At 45.1% G+C, this 25,224-nt stretch overlaps 1 protein-coding gene across 1 annotated transcript in view; it reads left to right on the top strand.

Moving 5' to 3' along the window:
• Positions 1–25,224, top strand: part of cyfip1 (cytoplasmic FMR1 interacting protein 1) — a 202,865-nt gene that overhangs the window by 96,417 nt on the left and 81,224 nt on the right. The window contains 4 exon segments of the mRNA XM_052475754.1: positions 8,958–9,111; positions 9,977–10,133; positions 13,200–13,296; positions 21,048–21,124. Coding sequence (XP_052331714.1) covers positions 8,958–9,111; positions 9,977–10,133; positions 13,200–13,296; positions 21,048–21,124 — 485 coding nt within the window.

Raw genomic sequence — 25,224 nt, 5'->3', positions numbered from 1 at the left:
CTGCCACCAGTTACACACCCCTTTACAGAGTCTTGTTTCACTGCCACCAGTTACAGTTACAAACCCCTTTACAGAGTCTTGTTTCACTGCCACCAGTTACACACCCCTTTACAGAGTCTTGTTTCACTGCCACCAGTTACACACCCCTTTACAGAGTCTTGTTTCACTGCCACCAGTTACACACCCCTTTACAGAGTCTTGTTTCACTGCCACCAGTTACACACCCTTTACAGAGTCTTGTTACACTGCCACCAGTTACACACCCCTTTACAGAGTCTTGTTTCACTGCCACCAGTTACACACCCCTTTACAGAGTCTTGTTACACTGCCACCAGTTACACACCCCTTTACAGAGTCTTGTTTCACTGCTACCAGTTACACACCCCTTTACAGAGTCTTGTTACACACCCCTTTACAGAGTCTTGTTTCACTGCCACCAGTTACAACACCCCTTTACAGAGTCTTGTTTCACTGCCACCAGTTACACACCCCTTTACAGAGTCTTGTTTCACTCACCAGTTACCACCAGTTACACACCCCTTTACAGAGTCTTGTTACACTGCAACACACCCCTTTACAGAGTCTTGTTTCACTGCCACCAGTTACACACCCCTTTACAGAGTCTTGTTTCACTGCCACCAGTTACACACCCCTTTACAGAGTCTTGTTTCACTGCCACCAGTTACACACCCCTTTACAGAGTCTTGTTTCACTGCCACCAGTTACACCCCTTTACAGAGTCTTGTTTCACTGCACCACACACCCCTTTACAGAGTCTTGTTTCACTTCCACCAGTTACACACCCCTTTACAGAGTCTTGTTTCACTGCAACACACCCCTTTACAGAGTCTTGTTTCACTTCCACCAGTTACACACCCCTTTACAGAGTCTTGTTTCACTGCCACTTTACAGTTACACACCCCTTTACAGAGTCTTGTTTCACTGCCACCAGTTACACACCCCTTTACAGAGTCTTGTTACACTGCTACCAGTTACACACCCCTTTACAGAGTCTTGTTTCACTGCCACCAGTTACACCCCTTTACAGAGTCTTGTTTCACTGCCACCAGTTACACACCCCTTTACAGAGTCTTGTTTCACTGCCACCAGTTACACACCCCTTTACAGAGTCTTGTTTCACTGCCACCAGTTACACACCCCTTTACAGAGTCTTGTTTCACTGCCACCAGTTACACACCCCTTTACAGAGTCTTGTTTCACTGCCACCAGTTACACACCCCTTTACAGAGTCTTGTTTCACTGCCACCAGTTACACACCCCTTTACAGAGTCTTGTTTCACTGCAACACACCCCTTTACAGAGTCTTGTTTCACTTCCACCAGTTACACACCCCTTTACAGAGTCTTGTTTCACTGCAACACACCCCTTTACAGAGTCTTGTTTCACTTCCACCAGTTACACACCCCTTTACAGAGTCTTGTTTCACTGCCACCAGTTACACACCCCTTTACAGAGTCTTGTTTCACTGCCACCAGTTACACACCCCTTTACAGAGTCTTGTTACACTGCTACCAGTTACACACCCCTTTACAGAGTCTTGTTTCACTGCCACCAGTTACACACCCATTTACAGAGTCTTGTTACACTGCCACCAGTTACACACCCCTTTACAGAGTCTTGTTTCACTGCCACCAGTTACACACCCCTTTACAGAGTCTTGTTACACACCCCTTTACAGAGTCTTGTTTCACTGCCACCAGTTACAAACCCCTTTACAGAATCTTGTTTCACTGCCACCAGTTACACACCCCTTTACAGAGTCTTGTTACACTGCCACCAGTTACACACCCCTTTACAGAGTCTTGTTTCACTGCTACCAGTTACACACCCCTTTACAGAGTCTTGTTACACTGCTACCAGTTACACACCCCTTTACAGAGTCTTGTTTCACTGCCACCAGTTACACACCCCTTTACAGAGTCTTGTTTCACTGCCACCAGTTACACACCCCTTTACAGAGTCTTGTTTCACTGCCACCAGTTACACACCCCTTTACAGAGTCTTGTTTCACTTCCACCAGTTACACACCCCTTTACAGAGTCTTGTTTCACTGCCACCAGTTACACACCCCTTTACAGAGTCTTGTTTCACTGCCACCAGTTACACACCCCTTTACAGAGTCTTGTTTCACTGCCACCAGTTACACACCCCTTTACAGAGTCTTGTTTCACTGCCACCAGTTACACACCCCTTTACAGAGTCTTGTTTCACTGCTACCAGTTACACACCCCTTTACAGAGTCTTGTTTCACTGCCACCAGTTACACACCCCTTTACAGAGTCTTGTTTCACTGCCACCAGTTACACACCCCTTTACAGAGTCTTGTTTCACTGCCACCAGTTACACACCCCTTTACAGAGTCTTGTTTCACTGCCACCAGTTACACACCCCTTTACAGAGTCTTGTTTCACTGCCACCAGTTACACACCCCTTTACAGAGTCTTGTTTCACTGCCACCAGTTACACACCCCTTTACAGAGTCTTGTTTCACTGCCACCAGTTACACACCCCTTTACAGAGTCTTGTTTCACTGCAACACACCCCTTTACAGAGTCTTGTTTCACTTCCACCAGTTACACACCCCTTTACAGAGTCTTGTTTCACTGCCACCAGTTACACACCCCTTTACAGAGTCTTGTTTCACTGCCACCAGTTACACACCCCTTTACAGAGTCTTGTTACACTGCTACCAGTTACACACCCCTTTACAGAGTCTTGTTTCACTGCCACCAGTTACACACCCCTTTCCAGAGTCTTGTTTCACTGCCACCAGTTACACACCCCTTTACAGAGTCTTGTTTCACTGCCACCAGTTACACACCCCTTTACAGAGTCTTGTTTCACTGCCACCAGTTACACACCCCTTTACAGAGTCTTGTTTCACTGCCACCAGTTACACACCCCTTTACAGAGTCTTGTTTCACTGCCACCAGTTACACACCCCTTTACAGAGTCTTGTTTCACTGCCACCAGTTACACACCCCTTTACAGAGTCTTGTTACACTGCTACCAGTTACACCCCTTTACAGAGTCTTGTTTCACTGCCACCAGTTACACACCCCTTTACAGAGTCTTGTTTCACTGCCACCAGTTACACACCCCTTTACAGAGTCTTGTTTCACTGCCACCAGTTACACACCCCTTTACAGAGTCTTGTTTCACTGCCACCAGTTACACACCCCTTTACAGAGTCTTGTTTCACTGCCACCAGTTACACACCCCTTTACAGAGTCTTGTTTCACTGCCACCAGTTACACACCCCTTTACAGAGTCTTGTTTCACTGCCACCAGTTACACACCCCTTTACAGAGTCTTGTTTCACTGCCACCAGTTACACACCCCTTTACAGAGTCTTGTTACACTGCTACCAGTTACACACCCCTTTACAGAGTCTTGTTTCACTGCCACCAGTTACACACCCCTTTACAGAGTCTTGTTTCACTTCCACCAGTTACACACCCCTTTACAGAGTCTTGTTACACTGCCACCAGTTACACACCCCTTTACAGAGTCTTGTTTCACTGCCACCAGTTACACACCCCTTTACAGAGTCTTGTTTCACTGCCACCAGTTACACACCCCTTTACAGAGTCTTGTTTCACTGCCACCAGTTACACACCCCTTTACAGAGTCTTGTTTCACTGCCACCAGTTACACACCCCTTTACAGAGTCTTGTTTCACTGCCACCAGTTACACACCCCTTTACAGAGTCTTGTTTCACTGCCACCAGTTACACACCCCTTTACACACCCCTTTACAGAGTCTTGTTTCACTGCCGCCAGTTACTCACCCCTTTACAGAGTCTTGTTTCACTGCAACACACCCCTTTACAGAGTCTTGTTTCACTTCCACCAGTTACAAACCCCTTTACAGAGTCTTGTTTCACTGCCACCAGTTACACACCCCTTTACAGAGTCTTGTTTCACTGCCACCAGTTACACACCCCTTTACAGAGTCTTGTTTCACTGCCACCAGTTACACACCCCTTTACAGAGTCTTGTTACACTGCCACCAGTTACACACCCCTTTACAGAGTCTTGTTACACTGCTACCAGTTACACACCCCTTTACAGAGTCTTGTTTCACTGCCACCAGTTACACACCCCTTTACAGAGTCTTGTTACACTGCCACCAGTTACACACCCCTTTACAGAGTCTTGTTACACTGCTACCAGTTACACACCCCTTTACAGAGTCTTGTTACACACCCCTTTACAGAGTCTTGTTTCACTGCCACCAGTTACAAACCCCTTTACAGAGTCTTGTTTCACTGCTACCAGTTACACACCCCTTTACAGAGTCTTGTTACACTGCCACCAGTTACACACCCCTTTACAGAGTCTTGTTACACTGCAACACACCCCTTTACAGAGTCTTGTTTCACTGCCACCAGTTACACACCCCTTTACAGAGTCTTGTTTCACTGCCACCAGTTACACACCCCTTTACAGAGTCTTGTTTCACTGCCACCAGTTACACACCCCTTTACAGAGTCTTGTTTCACTGCCACCAGTTACACACCCCTTTACAGAGTCTTGTTTCACTGCAACACACCCCTTTACAGAGTCTTGTTTCACTTCCACCAGTTACACACCCCTTTACAGAGTCTTGTTTCACTGCAACACACCCCTTTACAGAGTCTTGTTTCACTTCCACCAGTTACACACCCCTTTACAGAGTCTTGTTTCACTGCAACACACCCCTTTACAGAGTCTTGTTTCACTTCCACCAGTTACACACCCCTTTACAGAGTCTTGTTTCACTGCCACCAGTTACACACCCCTTTACAGAGTCTTGTTTCACTGCCACCAGTTACACACCCCTTTACAGAGTCTTGTTTCACTGCCACCAGTTACACACCCATTTACAGAGTCTTGTTTCACTGCCACCAGTTACACACCCCTTTACAGAGTCTTGTTACACACCCCTTTACAGAGTCTTGTTTCACTGCCACCAGTTACAAACCCCTTTACAGAATCTTGTTTCACTGCCACCAGTTACACACCCCTTTACAGAGTCTTGTTACACTGCCACCAGTTACACACCCCTTTACAGAGTCTTGTTTCACTGCCACCAGTTACACACCCCTTTACAGAGTCTTGTTTCACTGCCACCAGTTACACACCCCTTTACAGAGTCTTGTTTCACTGCCACCAGTTACACACCCCTTTACACACCCCTTTACAGAGTCTTGTTTCACTGCCGCCAGTTACTCACCCCTTTACAGAGTCTTGTTTCACTGCAACACACCCCTTTACAGAGTCTTGTTTCACTTCCACCAGTTACAAACCCCTTTACAGAGTCTTGTTTCACTGCCACCAGTTACACACCCCTTTACAGAGTCTTGTTTCACTGCCACCAGTTACACACCCCTTTACAGAGTCTTGTTTCACTGCCACCAGTTACACACCCCTTTACAGAGTCTTGTTACACTGCCACCAGTTACACACCCCTTTACAGAGTCTTGTTACACTGCTACCAGTTACACACCCCTTTACAGAGTCTTGTTTCACTGCCACCAGTTACACACCCCTTTACAGAGTCTTGTTACACTGCCACCAGTTACACACCCCTTTACAGAGTCTTGTTACACTGCTACCAGTTACACACCCCTTTACAGAGTCTTGTTACACACCCCTTTACAGAGTCTTGTTTCACTGCCACCAGTTACAAACCCCTTTACAGAGTCTTGTTTCACTGCTACCAGTTACACACCCCTTTACAGAGTCTTGTTACACTGCCACCAGTTACACACCCCTTTACAGAGTCTTGTTACACTGCAACACACCCCTTTACAGAGTCTTGTTTCACTGCCACCAGTTACACACCCCTTTACAGAGTCTTGTTTCACTGCCACCAGTTACACACCCCTTTACAGAGTCTTGTTTCACTGCCACCAGTTACACACCCCTTTACAGAGTCTTGTTTCACTGCCACCAGTTACACACCCCTTTACAGAGTCTTGTTTCACTGCAACACACCCCTTTACAGAGTCTTGTTTCACTTCCACCAGTTACACACCCCTTTACAGAGTCTGGTTTCACTGCAACACACCCCTTTACAGAGTCTTGTTTCACTTCCACCAGTTACACACCCCTTTACAGAGTCTTGTTTCACTGCAACACACCCCTTTACAGAGTCTTGTTTCACTTCCACCAGTTACACACCCCTTTACAGAGTCTTGTTTCACTGCCACCAGTTACACACCCCTTTACAGAGTCTTGTTTCACTGCCACCAGTTACACACCCCTTTACAGAGTCTTGTTACACTGCTACCAGTTACACCCCTTTACAGAGTCTTGTTTCACTGCCACCAGTTACACACCCATTTACAGAGTCTTGTTTCACTGCCACCAGTTACACACCCCTTTACAGAGTCTTGTTACACACCCCTTTACAGAGTCTTGTTTCACTGCCACCAGTTACAAACCCCTTTACAGAATCTTGTTTCACTGCCACCAGTTACACACCCCTTTACAGAGTCTTGTTACACTGCCACCAGTTACACCCCTTTACAGAGTCTTGTTTCACTGCTACCAGTTACACACCCCTTTACAGAGTCTTGTTACACTGCTACCAGTTACACACCCCTTTACAGAGTCTTGTTTCACTGCCACCAGTTACACACCCCTTTACAGAGTCTTGTTTCACTGCCACCAGTTACACACCCCTTTACAGAGTCTTGTTTCACTGCCACCAGTTACACACCCCTTTACAGAGTCTTGTTTCACTTCCACCAGTTACACACCCCTTTACAGAGTCTTGTTTCACTGCCACCAGTTACACACCCCTTTACAGAGTCTTGTTTCACTGCCACCAGTTACACACCCCTTTACAGAGTCTTGTTTCACTGCCACCAGTTACACCCCTTTACAGAGTCTTGTTTCACTGCCACCAGTTACACACCCCTTTACAGAGTCTTGTTTCACTGCCACCAGTTACACACCCCTTTACAGAGTCTTGTTTCACTGCCACCAGTTACACACCCCTTTACAGAGTCTTGTTTCACTGCAACACACCCCTTTACAGAGTCTTGTTTCACTTCCACCAGTTACACCCCTTTACAGAGTCTTGTTTCACTGCAACACACCCCTTTACAGAGTCTTGTTTCACTTCCACCAGTTACACACCCCTTTACAGAGTCTTGTTTCACTGCCACCAGTTACACACCCCTTTACAGAGTCTTGTTTCACTGCCACCAGTTACACACCCCTTTACAGAGTCTTGTTACACTGCTACCAGTTACACACCCCTTTACAGAGTCTTGTTTCACTGCCACCAGTTACACCCCTTTCCAGAGTCTTGTTTCACTGCCACCAGTTACACACCCCTTTACAGAGTCTTGTTTCACTGCCACCAGTTACACACCCCTTTACAGAGTCTTGTTTCACTGCCACCAGTTACACCCCTTTACAGAGTCTTGTTTCACTGCCACCAGTTACACACCCCTTTACAGAGTCTTGTTTCACTGCCACCAGTTACACACCCCTTTACAGAGTCTTGTTTCACTGCCACCAGTTACACCCCTTTACAGAGTCTTGTTTCACTGCTACCAGTTACACACCCCTTTACAGAGTCTTGTTTCACTGCCACCAGTTACACACCCCTTTACAGTCTTGTTTCACTGCTACCAGTTACACACCCCTTTACAGAGTCTTGTTTCACTGCCACCAGTTACACACCCCTTTTCAGAGTCTTGTTTCACTGCCACCAGTTACACACCCCTTTACAGAGTCTTGTTTCACTGCCTCTAGTTACACACCCCTTTACAGAGTCTTGTTTCACTGCCACCAGTTACACACCCCTTTACAGAGTCTTGTTTCACTGCAACACACCCCTTTACAGAGTCTTGTTACACTGCCACCAGTTACACACCCCTTTATAGAGTCTTGTTACACTGCTACCAGTTACACACCCCTTTACAGAGTCTTGTTTCACTGCCACCAGTTACACACCCCTTTACAGAGTCTTGTTACACTGCAACACACCCCTTTACAGAGTCTTGTTACACTGCAACACACCCCTTTATAGAGTCTTGTTACACTGCAACACACCCCTTTATAGAGTCTTGTTACACTGCAACACACCCCTTTATAGAGTCTTGTTACACTGCAACACACCCCTTTATAGAGTCTTGTTACACTGCAACACACCCCTTTACAGAGTCTTGTTACACTGCAACACACCCCTTTATAGAGTCTTGTTACACTGCAACACACCCCTTTATAGAGTCTTGTTACACTGCAACACACCCCTTTATAGAGTCTTGTTACACTGCAACACACCCCTTTATAGAGTCTTGTTACACTGCAACACACCCCTTTACAGAGTCTTGTTACACTGCAACACACCCCTTTACAGAGTCTTGTTACACTGCAACACACCCCTTTATAGAGTCTTGTTACACTGCAACACACCCCTTTATAGAGTCTTGTTACACTGCAACACACCCCTTTACAGAGTCTTGTTACACTGCAACACACCCCTTTATAGAGTCTTGTTACACTGCAACACACCCCTTTACAGAGTCTTGTTACACTGCAACACACCCCTTTACAGAGTCTTGTTACACTGCAACACACCCCTTTATAGAGTCTTGTTACACTGCAACACACCCCTTTACAGAGTCTTGTTACACTGCAACACACCCCTTTATAGAGTCTTGTTACACTGCAACACACCCCTTTATAGAGTCTTGTTTCACTAGTAGTTAGTTATATACAGGACAGTGTTGGTAGAGACCAACTAGTAGTTACATACAGAACAGTTTTGGTAGAGACCAACTAGTAGTTACATACAGGACAGTGTTGGTAGAGACCAACTAGTAGTTATATACAGGACAGTGTTGGTAGAGACCGAACAGAAATTGAATATTAAACCTTTTATTAAACCTTAAACCTAATTTCTCCTCCTCCTCCCTCCTCCTCCTCTGTAGCTGTACATGGTTCGTACCATGCTGGAGTCTCTGATAGCTGATAAGAGTGGTTCTAAGAAGACTCTCCGCAGCTGTCTGGAGGGACCCACCATCATGGATATGGAGAAGTTCCACAGAGAGTCCTTCTTCTATACTCACATGCTCAACTTCAGCGGTAAGGAGACCAGTAGAGACAGACTTCAGGGGTAAGGAGACCGGTAGAGACAGACTTCAGGGGTAAGGAGACCGGTAGAGACAGACTTCAGGGGTAAGGAGACGGGTAGAGTCAGACTTCAGGGGGAAGGAGACGGGTAGAGACAGACTTCAGGGGTAAGGAGACCGGTAGAGTCAGACTTCAGGGGTAAGGAGATGGGTAGAGAGAGACTTTAGGGGTAAGGAGATGGGTAGAGACAGACTTCAGGGGTAAGGAGACCGGTAGAGACAGACTTCAGGGGAAGGAGACCGGTAGAGACAGACTTCAGGGGGAAGGAGACCGGTAGAGACAGACTTCAGGGGTAAGGAGACCGGTAGAGACAGACTTCAGGGGTAAGGAGACCGGTAGAGACAGACTTCAGGGGTAAGGAGACCGATAGAGACAGACTTCAGGGGGAAGGAGACCGGTAGAGACAGACTTCAGGGGTAAGGAGACCGGTAGAGACGGACTTCAGGGGTAAGGAGACCGGTAGAGTCAGACTTCAGGGGTAAGGAGACCGGTAGAGACAGACTTCAGGGGTAAGGAGACCGGTAGCGTCAGACTTCAGGGGTAAGGAGACCGGTAGAGTCAGACTTCAGGGGTAAGGAGATGGGTAGAGACAGAGTCTACATCCCAGATGGCACCACTTTAGACCAGAGGACATAGGATGATGTAGCCGGTACCTCCTGCTCCCCCTGTCCGTCCCCTCTCTGTCCCTCTGTCCCCTCTCTACCCCTAACCCTCTGTCCCCTCTCTAACCCTCTGTCCCCTCTCTACCCCTAACCCTCTGTCTGTCCCCTCCCTAACCCTCTGTCCCCTCCCTAACCCTCTGTCCCCTCCCTAACAGAGACCCTACAGCAGTGCTGTGACCTGTCTCAGCTGTGGTTCAGAGAGTTCTTCCTGGAGCTGACCATGGGTGGCAGGATCCAGTTCCCCATCGAGATGTCCATGCCCTGGATCCTCACAGACCACATTCTGGAGACCAAGGAGGCCTCTATGATGGAGTAAGATACCATGTTAGAGCAGTGTTGGGCGGTTTCCCGATGTTCATACCGTCGAAACTAAAATAAATGAATTGTGAAAAGTTATACATATACAGGTAGGAGCCACATGTCATTTCAAATAAAATCTAACTTTGTCTCCTTCACCCAAATCCAGATAGCAGGTGTTCTTAGAGAACTGCAAAATCTGGACCCCTACAAATCAGCCGGACTAGACAATCTGGACCCTATCTTTCTAAAAATTATCTGCCAAAATGGTTGCAACCCCTATTACTAGCCTGTTCAACCTCTCTTTCGTATCGTCTGAGATCCCTAAAGATTGGAAAGCTGCCGCGGTCATCCCCCTCTTCAAAGGGGGGGGGACACTCTAGACCCAAACTGCTACAGACCTGTATCTAGTGATTCTCTGATCCACCTCTATGCAGACGACACCATTCTGTATACTTCTGGCCCTTCTTTGGACACTGTGTTAACTAACCTCCAGATGAGCTTCAATGTCTTTCAACTCTCCTTCCGTGGCCTCCAACTGCTTTTAAAGGCAAGTAAAACTAAATGCATGCTATTCAATCGATCACTGCCCGCACCTGCCTGCACATCCAGCATCACTACTCTGGACAGTTCTGACTTGAATATGAATATGTAGACAACTACAAATACCTAGGTGTCTGGTTAGACTATAAACTCTCCTTCCAGACTCACATTAAACATCTCCAATCCAAAATTAAATCTAGAATCAGCTTCCTATTTCGCAACAAAGCATCCTTCACTCATGCTGCCAAACATACCCTTGTAAAACTGACTATCCTACCGCTTCTTGACTTCGGTGATGTCATCTATAAAATAGCCTCCAACACTCTACTCAGCAAACTGGATGTAGTCTATCACAGTGCCATCCGTTTTGTCACCAAAGCCCCATAATACTACCCACCACTGCGATCTGTACGCTCTCGTTGGTTGGCCCTCGCTTCATACTCGTCGCCAAACCCACTGGCTCCAGGTCATCTACAAGTCTCTGCTAGGTAAAGGCCCGCCTTATCTCAGCTCACTGGTCACCATAGCAACAACCACCCGTAGCACGCGCTCTAGCAGGTATATCTCACTGGTCACCCCCAAAGCCAATTCCTCCTTTGGCTGCCTTTCCTTCCAGTTCTCTGCTGCCCATGACTGGACCGAACTGCAAAAATCCCTGAAGCTGGAGACTCATATCTTCCTCACTAACTTTAAGCATCAGCTGTCAGAGCAGCTCACAGATCACTGCACCTGTACATAGCACATCAGTAAACAGCCCATCCAACTACCTCATCCTCATATTGTATTTATTTATTCATCTTGCTCCTTTGCAACCCAGTATCTGTGCCAGCACATTCATCTTCTGCACATCTATCACTCCAGTGTTTAATTGCTATATTGGAATTACTTCACCATCATGGCCTATTTATTGCCTTACCTCTCTTATCCTGCCTCATTTGTACACACTGTTTATAGACTTATTGTATTATTGACTGTATGTTTGTGCTGCACTGCTTTGCTTTATCTTGGCCAGGTCGCAGTTGTAAATGGGAACTTGTTCTCAACCAGCCTACCTGGTTAAATAAAGGTGTTCTCAACCAGCCTACCTGGTTAAATAAAGGTGTTCTCAACTGGCCTACCTGGTTAAATAAAGGTGTTCTCAACTGGCCTACCTGGTTAAATAAAGGTGTTCTCAACTAGCCTACCTGGTTAAATAAAGGTGTTCTCAACTGGCCTACCTGGTTAAATAAAGGTGTTCTCAACTAGCCTACCTGGTTAAATAAAGGTGTTCTCAACCGGCCTACCCTGGTTAAATAAAGGTGTTCTCAACCGGCCTACCTGGTTAAATAAAGGTGTTCTCAACTGGCCTACCTGGTTAAATAAAGGTGTTCTCAACTAGCCTACCTGGTTAAATAAAGGTGTTCTCAACTAGCCTACCTGGTTAAATAAAGGTGTTCTCAACTAGCCTACCTGGTTAAATAAAGGTGTTCTCAACCGGCCTACCCTGGTTAAATAAAGGTGTTCTCAACTAGCCTACCTGGTTAAATAAAGGTGTTCTCAACTAGCCTACCTGGTTAAATAAAGGTGTTCTCAACTAGCCTACCTGGTTAAATAAAGGTGAAATTAATGAATGAATTAAAAAACGGTGAAATATTTACTTACAAGCCCTTAACCAAAAAAGAGTTAAGAAAAAATTTACTGAATAAACTAAAGTAAAAAAAATATAAAAAAGTAACAGAATAAAATTAAAATAACGAGGCTATATACAAGGGCTACCGGTACCGAGTCAATGTGTGGGAGTACAGGTTAGTCGAGGTCATCTGTACATGTAGGTAGAGGTAAAGTGACTATGCATAGACAATAAACAGTGAGTAGCAGCAGTGTAAAGACAAAGGGTGGGGTCAATGTAAATGGTCCGAGTGGACATTTGATGAATTGTTCAGCAGTCTTATGTCTTGGGGGTAGAAGCTGTTAAGGAGCCTTTTGGACCTACTCTTTGTGCTCCGGTACCGCTTGCCGTGCGGTAGCAGAGAAAACAGTCTATGACTAGGGTGACTGGAGTCTTTGACATTCTTTGGTCTATTATAAAGGTCCTGGATTGCAGGAATTTTGGCCCCAGCGATGTACTGGGCCGTTCGCACTACCCTCTGTAGTGCCTAACGTTCAGATGCCGAGCAGTTGCCATACCAGGCGATGATGCAACAGGCCAGGATGCTCTCGATGGTGCAGCTGTAGAACTTTTTGAGGATCTGAGGACCCATGCCAAATATTTTCAGTGTCCTGAGGGGGAATAGGTTTTGTCGTGCCCGTTTCACGACTGTCTTGGTGTGGTTGGACCATTCTAGTTTGTTGGTGATGTGGACACCAAGGAACTTGAAACTCTCGACCCGCTCCACTACAGCCCCGTCGATGAGACTGGGGGCCTGCTCGGCCCTCTTTTTCCTGTAGTCCATGATCATCTCCTTTGTCTTGATCACGTTGAGGGAGAGGTTGTCTGACAAAATCTATGTCCTGTCCTCTCTCATTGCTACAAAATGAAATGTATTTTTCGTCCCCCAGGTATGTGCTGTATCCTCTGGACCTCTATAATGACAGTGCCCACTACGCCCTGACCAAGTTCAAGAAGCAGTTCCTCTACGATGAGATAGAAGCAGAGGTATGTAGTTCACCGTTAGACTAGTGCCCACTACGCCCTGACCAAGTTCAAGAAGCAGTTCCTCTACGATGAGATAGAAGCAGAGGTATGTAGTTCACCGTTAGACTAGTGCCCACTACGCCCTGACCAGGTTCAAGAAGCAGTTCCTCTATGATGAGATAGAAGCAGAGGTATGTAGTTCACCGTTAGACTAGTGCCCACTACGCCCTGACCAGGTTCAAGAAGCAGTTCCTCTACGATGAGATAGAAGCAGAGGTATGTAGTTCACCGTTAGACTAGTTCCCACTACGCCTGACCAAGTTCAAGAAGCAGTTCCTCTACGATGAGATAGAAGCAGAGGTATGTAGTTCACCGTTAGACTAGTGCCCACTACGCCCTGACCAAGTTCAGAAGCAGTTCCTCTACGATGAGATAGAAGCAGAGGTATGTAGTTCACCGTTAGACTAGTGCCCACTACGCCCTGACCAAGTTCAAGAAGCAGTTCCTCTACGATGAGATAGAAGCAGAGGTATGTAGTTCACCGTTAGACTAGTGCCCACTACGCCCTGACCAAGTTCAAGAAGCAGTTCCTCTACGATGAGATAGAAGCAGAGGTATGTAGTTCACCGTTAGACTAGTGCCCACTACGCCTGACCAAGTTCAAGAAGCAGTTCCTCTACGATGAGATAGAAGCAGAGGTATGTAGTTCACCGTTAGACTAGTGCCCACTACGCCCTGACCAAGTTCAAGAAGCAGTTCCTCTACGATGAGATAGAAGCAGAGGTATGTAGTTCACCGTTAGACTAGTGCCCACTACGCCCTGACCAAGTTCAAGAAGCAGTTCCTCTACGATGAGATAGAAGCAGAGGTATGTAGTTCACCGTTAGACTAGTGCCCACTACGCCCTGACCAGGTTCAAGAAGCAGTTCCTCTACGATGAGATAGAAGCAGAGGTATGTAGTTCACCGTTAGACTAGTGCCCACTACGCCCTGACCAAGTTCAAGAAGCAGTTCCTCTATGATGAGATAGAAGCAGAGGTATGTAGTTCACCGTTAGACTAGTGCCCACTACGCCCTGACCAAGTTCAAGAAGCAGTTCCTCTACGATGAGATAGAAGCAGAGGTATGTAGTTCACCGTTAGACTAGTGCCCACTACGCCCTGACCAGGTTCAAGAAGCAGTTCCTCTACGATGAGATAGAAGCAGAGGTATGTAGTTCACCGTTAGACTAGTGCCCACTACGCCTGACCAAGTTCAAGAAGCAGTTCCTCTATGATGAGATAGAAGCAGAGGTATGTAGTTCACCGTTAGACTAGTGCCCACTACGCCCTGACCAAGTTCAAGAAGCAGTTCCTCTACGATGAGATAGAAGCAGAGGTATGTAGTTCACCGTTAGACTAGTGCCCACTACGCCCTGACCAAGTTCAAGAAGCAGTTCCTCTACGATGAGATAGAAGCAGAGGTATGTAGTTCACCGTTAGACTAGTGCCCACTACGCCCTGACCAAGTTCAAGAAGCAGTTCCTCTACGATGAGATAGAAGCAGAGGTATGTAGTTCACCGTTAGACTAGTGCCCACTACGCCTGACCAAGTTCAAGAAGCAGTTCCTCTACGATGAGATAGAAGCAGAGGTATGTAGTTCACCGTTAGACTAGTGCCCACTACGCCCTGACCAAGTTCAAGAAGCAGTTCCTCTACGATGAGATAGAAGCAGAGGTATGTAGTTCACCGTTAGACTAGTGCCCACTACGCCCTGACCAAGTTCAAGAAGCAGTTCCTTACGATGAGATAGAAGCAGAGGTATGTAGTTCACCGTTAGACTAGTGCCCACTACGCCCTGACCAGGTTCAAGAAGCAGTTCCTCTACGATGAGATAGAAGCAGAGGTATGTAGTTCACCGTTAGACTAGTGCCCACTACGCCCCTGACCAAGTTCAAGAAGCAGTTCCTCTATGATGAGATAGAAGCAGAGGTATGTAGTTCACCGTTAGACTAGTGCCCACTACGCCTGACCAAGTTCAAGAAGCAGTTCCTCTACGATGAGATAGAAGCAGAGGTATGTAGTTCACCGTTAGACTAGTGCCCACTACGCCCTGACCAAGTTCAAGAAGCAGTTCCTCTACGATGAGATAGAAGCAGAGGTATGTAGTTCACCGTTAGACTAGTGCCCACTACGCCCTGACCAAGTTCAAGAAGCAGTTCCTCTACGATGAGATAGAAGCAGAGGTATGTAGTTCACCGTTAGACTAGTGCCCACTACCCTGACCAAGTTCAAGAAGCAGTTCCTCTACGATGAGATAGAAGCAGAGGTATGTAGTTCACCGTTAGACTAGTGCCCACTACGCCTGACCAAGTTCAAGAAGCAGTTCCTCTACGATGAGATAGAAGCAGAGGTATGTAGTTCACCGTTAGACTAGTGCCCACTACGCCCTGACCAAGTTCAAGAAGCAGTTCCTCTACGATGAGATAGAAGCAGAGGTATGTAGTTCACCGTTAGACTAGTGCCCACTACGCCCTGACCAAGTTCAAGAAGCAGTTCCTCTACGATGAGATAGAAGCAGAGGTATGTAGTTCACCGTTAGACTAGTGCCCACTACGCCCTGACCAAGTTCAAGAAGCAGTTCCTCTACGATGAGATAGAAGCAGAGGTATGTAGTTCACCCGTTAGACTAGTGCCCACTACGCCCTGACCAGGTTCAAGAAGCAGTTCCTCTACGATGAGATAGAAGCAGAGGTATGTAGTTCACCGTTAGACTAGTGCCCACTACGCCTGACCAAGTTCAAGAAGCAGTTCCTCTACGATGAGATAGAAGCAGAGGTATGTAGTTCACCGTTAGACTAGTGCCCACTACGCCCCTGACCAAGTTGAAGAAGCAGTTCCTCTACGATGAGATAGAAGCAGAGGTATGTAGTTCACCATTAGACTAGTGCCCACTACGCCCTGACCAAGTTCAAGAAGCAGTTCCTCTGATGAGATAGAAGCAGAGGTATGTAGTTCACCGTTAGACTAGTGCCCACTACGCCCTGACCAAGTTCAAGAAGCAGTTCCTCTACGATGAGATAGAAGCAGAGGTATGTAGTTCACCGTTAGACTAGTGCCCACTACGCCCTGACCAAGTTCAAGAAGCAGTTCCTCTACGATGAGATAGAAGCAGAGGTATGTAGTTCACCGTTAGACTAGTGCCCACTACGCCCTGACCAAGTTCAAGAAGCAGTTCCTCTACGATGAGATAGAAGCAGAGGTATGTAGTTCACCGTTAGACTAGTGCCCACTACGCCCTGACCAAGTTCAAGAAGCAGTTCCTCTATGATGAGATAGAAGCAGAGGTATGTAGTTCACCGTTAGACTAGTGCCCACTACGCCCTGACCAAGTTCAAGAAGCAGTTCCTCTACGATGAGATAGAAGCAGAGGTATGTAGTTCACCGTTAGACTAGTGCCCACTACGCCCTGACCAAGTTCAAGAAGCAGTTCCTCTACGATGAGATAGAAGCAGAGGTATGTAGTTCACCGTTAGACTAGTGCCCACTACGCCCTGACCAAGTTCAAGAAGCAGTTCCTCTACGATGAGATAGAAGCAGAGGTATGTAGTTCACCGTTAGACTAGTGCCCACTACGCCTGACCAAGTTCAAGAAGCAGTTCCTCTATGATGAGATAGAAGCAGAGGTATGTAGTTCACCGTTAGACTAGTTCCCACTACGCCCTGACCAAGTTCAAGAAGCAGTTCCTCTACGATGAGATAGAAGCAGAGGTATGTAGTTCACCGTTAGACTAGTTCCCACTACGCCCTGACCAAGTTCAAGAAGCAGTTCCTCTACGATGAGATAGAAGCAGAGGTATGTAGTTCACCGTTAGACTAGTGCCCACTACGCCCTGACCAAGTTCAAGAAGCAGTTCCTCTACGATGAGATAGAAGCAGAGGTATGTAGTTCACCGTTAGACTAGTGCCCACTATGCCCTGACCAAGTTCAAGAAGCAGTTCCTCTACGATGAGATAGAAGCAGAGGTATGTAGTTCACCGTTAGACTAGTGCCCACTATGCCCTGACCAAGTTCAAGAAGCAGTTCCTCTACGATGAGATAGAAGCAGAGGTATGTCGTTCACCGTTAGACTAGTTCCCACTACGCCCTGACCAAGTTCAAGAAGCAGTTCCTCTACGATGAGATAGAAGCAGAGGTATGTAGTTCACCGTTAGACTAGTGCCCACTACGCCCTGACCAAGTTCAAGAAGCAGTTCCTCTACGATGAGATAGAAGCAGAGGTATGTAGTTCACCGTTAGACTAGTGCCCACTACGCCCTGACCAAGTTCAAGAAGCAGTTCCTCTATGATGAGATAGAAGCAGAGGTATGTAGTTCACCGTTAGACTAGTTCCCACTACGCCCTGACCAAGTTCAAGAAGCAGTTCCTCTACGATGAGATAGAAGCAGAGGTATGTAGTTCACCGTTAGACTAGTTCCCACTACGCCCTGACCAAGTTCAAGAAGCAGTTCCTCTACGATGAGATAGAAGCAGAGGTATGTAGTTCACCGTTAGACTAGTGCCCACTACGCCCTGACCAAGTTCAAGAAGCAGTTCCTCTACGATGAGATAGAAGCAGAGGTATGTAGTTCACCGTTAGACTAGTGCCCACTACGCCCTGACCAAGTTCAAGAAGCAGTTCCTCTATGATGAGATAGAAGCAGAGGTATGTAGTTCACTGTTAGACTAGTGCCCACTATGCCCTGACCAAGTTCAAGAAGCAGTTCCTCTATGATGAGATAGAAGCAGAGGTATGTAGTTCACCGTTAGACTAGTGCCCACTACGCCCTGACCAAGTTCAAGAAGCAGTTCCTCTACGATGAGATAGAAGCAGAGGTATGTAGTTCACCGTTAGACTAGTTCCCACTACGCCCTGACCAAGTTCAAGAAGCAGTTCCTCTATGATGAGATAGAAGCAGAGGTATGTAGTTCACCGTTAGACTAGTTCCCACTACGCCCTGACCAAGTTCAAGAAGCAGTTCCTCTATGATGAGATAGAAGCAGAGGTATGTAGTTCACCGTTAGACTAGTCATCACTACAGCAGAGGTAACTAGTTCACCGTTAGACTAGTCATCACTACAGCAGAGGTAACTAGTCATCACTACAGCAGAGGTAACTAGTTCACCATTAGACTAGTCATCACTACAGCAGAGGTAACTAGTTCACCATTAGACTAGTCATCACTACAGCAGAGGTAACTAGTTCACCATTAGACTAGTCATCACTACAGCAGAGGTAACTAGTCATCACTACAGCAGAGGTAACTAGTTCACCATTAGACTAGTCATCACTACAGCAGAGGTAACTAGTTCACCATTAGACTAGTCATCACTACAGCAGAGGTAACTAGTTCACCATTAGACTAGTCATCACTACAGCAGAGGTAACTAGTTCACCATTAGACTAGTCATCACTACAGCAGAGGTAACTAGTTCACCATTAGACTAGTCATCACTACAGCAGAGGTAACTAGTTCACCATTAGACTAGTCATCACTACAGCAGAGGTAACTAGTTCACCGTTAGACTAGTCATCACTACAGCAGAGGTAACTAGTTCACCGTTAGACTAGTCATCACTACAGCAGAGGTAACTAGTCATCACTACAGCAGAGGTAACTAGTTCACCATTAGACTAGTCATCACTACAGCAGAGGTAACTAGTTCACCATTAGACTAGTCATCACTACAGCAGAGGTAACTAGTCATCACTACAGCAGAGGTAACTAGTTCACCATTAGACTAGTCATCACTACAGCAGAGGTAACTAGTTCACCATTAGACTAGTCATCACTACAGCAGAGGTAACTAGTTCACCATTAGACTAGTCATCACTACAGCAGAGGTAACTAGTTCACCATTAGACTAGTCATCACTACAGCAGAGGTAACTAGTCATCACTACAGCAGAGGTAACTAGTTCACCATTAGACTAGTCATCACTACAGCAGAGGTAACTAGTTCACCATTAGACTAGTCATCACTACAGCAGAGGTAACTAGTCATCACTACAGCAGAGGTAACTAGTTCACCATTAGACTAGTCATCACTACAGCAGAGGTAACTAGTCATCACTACAGCAGAGGTAACTAGTTCACCATTAGACTAGTCATCACTACAGCAGAGGTAACTAGTTCACCATTAGACTAGTCATCACTACAGCAGAGGTAACTAGTTCACCATTAGACTAGTCATCACTACAGCAGAGGTAACTAGTTCACCATTAGACTAGTCATCACCACAGCAGAGGTAACTAGTCATCACTACAGCAGAGGTAACTAGTTCACCATTAGACTAGTCATCACTACAGCAGAGGTAACTAGTTCACCATTAGACTAGTCATCACTACAGCAGAGGTAACTAGTCACTACAGCAGAGGTAACTAGTTCACCATTAGACTAGTCATCACTACAGCAGAGGTAACTAGTCATCACTACAGCAGAGGTAACTAGTTCACCATTAGACTAGTCATCACTACAGCAGAGGTAACTAGTTCACCATTAGACTAGTCATCACTACAGCAGAGGTAACTAGTTCACCATTAGACTAGTCATCACTACAGCAGAGGTAACTAGTTCACCATTAGACTAGTCATCACTACAGCAGAGGTAACTAGTTCACCATTAGACTAGTCATCACTACAGCAGAGGTAACTAGTTCACCATTAGACTAGTCATCACTACAGCAGAGGTAACTAGTCATCACTACAGCAGAGGTTACTAGTCATCACTACAGCAGAGGTAACTAGTTCACCATTAGACTAGTCATCACTACAGCAGAGGTAACTAGTTCACCATTAGACTAGTCATCACTACAGCAGAGGTAACTCTGACATCCTCTACAGGTCAACCTGTGTTGTGATGATGACTGATACTGTACTTCCTCTATGACATCCTCTACAGGTCAACCTGTGTTGTGATGATGACTGATACTGTACTTCCTCTGACATCCTCTGCAGGTCAACCTGTGTTGTGATGATGACTGATACTGTACTTCCTCTCTGACATCCTCTGCAGGTCAACCTGTGGTGATGACTGATACTGTACTTCCTCTGACATCCTCTGCAGGTCAACCTGTGTTGTGATGATGACTGATACTGTACTTCCTCTCTGACATCCTCTGCAGGTCAACCTGTGTTGTGATGATGACTGATACTGTACTTCCTCTGACATCCTCTACAGGTCAACCTGTGTTGTGATGATGACTGATACTGTACTTCCTCTCTGACATCCTCTGCAGGTCAACCTGTGTTGTGATGATGACTGATACTGTACTTCCTCTGACATCCTCTGCAGGTCAACCTGTGTTGTGATGATGACTGATACTGTACTTCCTCTCTGACATCCTCTACAGGTCAACCTGTGTTGTGATGATGACTGATACTGTACTTCCTCTCTGACATCCTCTGCAGGTCAACCTGTGTTGTGATGATGACTGATACTGTACTTCCTCTCTGACATCCTCTACAGGTCAACCTGTGTTGTGATGATGACTGATACTGTACTTCCTCTCTGACATCCTCTGCAGGTCAACCTGTGTTGTGATGATGACTGATACTGTACTTCCTCTGACATCCTCTGCAGGTCAACCTGTGTTGTGATGATGACTGATACTGTACTTCCTCTGACATCCTCTGCAGGTCAACCTGTGTTGTGATGATGACTGATACTGTACTTCCTCTCTGACATCCTCTACAGGTCAACCTGTGTTGTGATGATGACTGATACTGTACTTCCTCTCTGACATCCTCTGCAGGTCAACCTGTGTTTTGATCAGTTTGTCTACAAGCTGGCTGATCAGATATTTGCCTACTACAAGATTCTAGCTGGAAGGTACGTGGACTATATCAACGAGAGGTCGACTAGTAACCTAAATACTAGAGGTCGACTAGTGACCTAAATACTAGAGGTCGACTAGTGACCTAAATACTAGAGGTCGACTAATAACCTAAATACTAGAGGTCGACTAGTAACCTAAATACTAGAGGTCGACTAGTAACCTAAATACTAGAGGTCGACTAGTAACCTAAATACTAGAGGTCGACTAGTGACCTAAATACTAGAGGTCGACTAGTGACCTAAATACTAGAGGTCGACTAGTGACCTAAATACTAGAGGTCGACTAGTGACCTAAATACTAGAGGTCGACTAGTGACCTAAATACTAGAGGTCGACTAGTAACCTAAATACTAGAGGTAGACTAGTGACCTAAATACTAGTGACCTAAATACTAGAGGTAGACTAGTGACCTAAATACTAGTGACCTAAATACTAGTGACCTAAATACTAGAGGTAGACTAGTGACCTAAATACTAGTGACCTAAATACTAGAGGTAGACTAGTGACCTAAATACTAGAGGTCGACTAGTGACCTAAATACCAGAGGTCGACTAGTGACCTAAATACTAGAGGTCGACTAGTAACCTAAATACTAGAGGTAGACTAGTGACCTAAATACTAGTGACCTAAATACTAGAGGTAGACTAGTGACCTAAATACTAGTGACCTAAATACTAGTGACCTAAATACTAGAGGTAGACTAGTGACCTAAATACTAGTGACCTAAATACTAGAGGTAGACTAGTGACCTAAATACTAGAGGTCGACTAGTGACCTAAATACTAGAGGTAGACTAGTGACCTAAATACTAGTGACCTAAATACTAGAGGTAGACTAGTGACCTAAATACTAGTGACCTAAATACTAGAGGTAGACTAGTGACCTAAATACTAGTGACCTAAATACTAGAGGTAGACTAGTGACCTAAATACTAGTGACCTAAATACTAGAGGTCGACTAGTGACCTAAATACTAGAGGTCGACTAGTGACCTAAATACTAGAGGTAGACTAGTGACCTAAATACTAGTGACCTAAATACTAGAGGTAGACTAGTGACCTAAATACTAGAGGTCGACTAGTAACCTAAATACTAGAGGTAGACTAGTGACCTAAATACTAGAGGTCGACTAGTAACCTAAATACTAGAGGTCGACTAGTGACCTAAATACTAGAGGTCGACTAGTGACCTAAATACTAGAGGTCGACTAGTGACCTAAATACTAGAGGTCGACTAGTAACCTAAATACTAGAGGTCGACTAGTAACCTAAATACTAGAGGTCGACTAGTAACCTAAATACTAGAGGTCGACTAGTGACCTAAATACTAGAGGTCGACTAGTGACCTAAATACTAGAGGTCGACTAGTGACCTAAATACTAGAGGTCGACTAGTGACCTAAATACTAGAGGTCGACTAGTGACCTAAATACTAGAGGTCGACTAGTGACCTAAATACTAGAGGTCGACTAGTAACCTAAATACTAGAGGTCGACTAGTGACCTAAATACTAGTGACCTAAATACGAGTGACCTAAATACTAGAGGTAGACTAGTGACCTAAATACTAGAGGTAGACTAGTGACCTAAATACTAGAGGTAGACTAGTGACCTAAATACTAGTGACCTAAATACTAGTTACTAAATACTAGTGACCTAAATACTAGAGGTAGACTAGTGACCTAAATACTAGTGACCTAAATACTAGAGGTAGACTAGTGACCTAAATACTAGTGACCTAAATACTAGAGGTCGACTAGTGACCTAAATACAAGAGGTAGACTAGTGACCTAAATACTAGTGACCTAAATACTAGAGGTAGACTAGTGACCTAAATACTAGTGACCTAAATACTAGAGGTAGACTAGTGACCTAAATACTAGTGACCTAAATACTAGAGGTAGACTAGTGACCTAAATACTAGAGGTCGACTAGTGACCTAAATACTAGTGACCTAAATACTAGAGGTAGACTAGTGACCTAAATACTAGAGGTAGACTAGTGACCTAAATACTAGAGGTCGACTAGTAACCTAAATACTAGAGGTAGACTAGTGACCTAAATACTAGAGGTCGACTAGTGACCTAAATACTAGAGGTAGACTAGTGACCTAAATACTAGAGGTAGACTAGTGACCTAAATACTAGAGGTCGACTAGTGACCTAAATACTAGAGGTCGACTAGTGACCTAAATACTAGAGGTCGACTAGTGACCTAAATACTAGAGGTAGACTAGTGACCTAAATACTAGAGGTAGACTAGTGACCTAAATACTAGTGACCTAAATACTAGAGGTAGACTAGTGACCTAAATACTAGTAACCTAAATACTAGAGGTAGACTAGTGACCTAAATACTAGTGACCTAAATACTAGAGGTCGACTAGTGACCTAAATACTAGTAACCTAAATACTAGAGGTAGACTAGTGACCTAAATACTAGTGACCTAAATACTAGAGGTAGACTAGTGACCTAAATACTAGAGGTCGACTAGTAACCTAAATACTAGAGGTCGACTAGTAACCTAAATACTAGAGGTCGACTAGTAACCTAAATACTAGAGGTCGACTAGTGACCTAAATACTAGTGACCTAAATACTAGAGGTCGACTAGTGACCTAAATACTAGAGGTCGACTAGTAACCTAAATACTAGAGGTAGACTAGTGACCTAAATACTAGTGACCTAAATACTAGAGGTAGACTAGTGACCTAAATACTAGTAACCTAAATACTAGAGGTAGACTAGTGACCTAAATACTAGTGACCTAAATACTAGAGGTCGACTAGTGACCTAAATACTAGTAACCTAAATACTAGAGGTAGACTAGTGACCTAAATACTAGTGACCTAAATACTAGAGGTAGACTAGTGACCTAAATACTAGAGGTCGACTAGTAACCTAAATACTAGAGGTCGACTAGTAACCTAAATACTAGAGGTCGACTAGTAACCTAAATACTAGAGGTCGACTAGTGACCTAAATACTAGTGACCTAAATACTAGAGGTCGACTAGTGACCTAAATACTAGAGGTCGACTAGTGACCTAAATACTAGAGGTCGACTAGTGACCTAAATACTAGAGGTCGACTAGTGACCTAAATACTAGAGGTCGACTAGTGACCTAAATACTAGAGGTCGACTAGTGACCTAAATACTAGAGGTCGACTAGTGACCTAAATACTAGAGGTCGACTAGTAACCTAAATACTAGAGGTCGACTAGTGACCTAAATACTAGTGACCTAAATACTAGAGGTCGACTAGTGACCTAAATACTAGAGGTCGACTAGTGACCTAAATACTAGAGGTCGACTAGTGACCTAAATACTAGAGGTCGACTAGTGACCTAAATACTAGAGGTCGACTAGTGACCTAAATACTAGAGGTCGACTAGTGACCTAAATACTAGAGGTCGACTAGTAACCTAAATACTAGAGGTAGACTAGTGACCTAAATACTAGTGACCTAAATACTAGAGGTAGACTAGTGACCTAAATACTAGTAACCTAAATACTAGAGGTAGACTAGTGACCTAAATACTAGTGACCTAAATACTAGAGGTCGACTAGTGACCTAAATACTAGTGACCTAAATACTAGAGGTCGACTAGTGACCTAAATACTAGTAACCTAAATACTAGAGGTAGACTAGTGACCTAAATACTAGTGACCTAAATACTAGAGGTAGACTAGTGACCTAAATACTAGAGGTCGACTAGTAACCTAAATACTAGAGGTCGACTAGTAACCTAAATACTAGAGGTCGACTAGTGACCTAAATACTAGAGGTCGACTAGTGACCTAAATACTAGAGGTCGACTAGTAACCTAAATACTAGAGGTCGACTAGTGACCTAAATACTAGAGGTCGACTAGTGACCTAAATACTAGTGACCTAAATACTAGAGATCGACTAGTAACCTAAATACTAGTGACCTAAATACTAGAGGTCGACTAGTAACCTAAATACTAGAGGTCGACTAGTAACCTAAATACTAGAGGTCGACTAGTAACCTAAATACTAGAGGTCGACTAGTAACCTAAATACTAGAGGTCGACTAGTAACCTAAATACTAGAGGTCGACTAGTAACCTAAATACT

The sequence above is a fragment of the Oncorhynchus keta genome, chromosome 22 (assembly GCF_023373465.1).
Source record: "Oncorhynchus keta strain PuntledgeMale-10-30-2019 chromosome 22, Oket_V2, whole genome shotgun sequence".
Taxonomy (NCBI): domain Eukaryota; kingdom Metazoa; phylum Chordata; class Actinopteri; order Salmoniformes; family Salmonidae; genus Oncorhynchus; species Oncorhynchus keta.
Note: the sequence above shows the minus strand (reverse complement) of the source record. Positions and strands in the feature narration are given on the sequence as shown.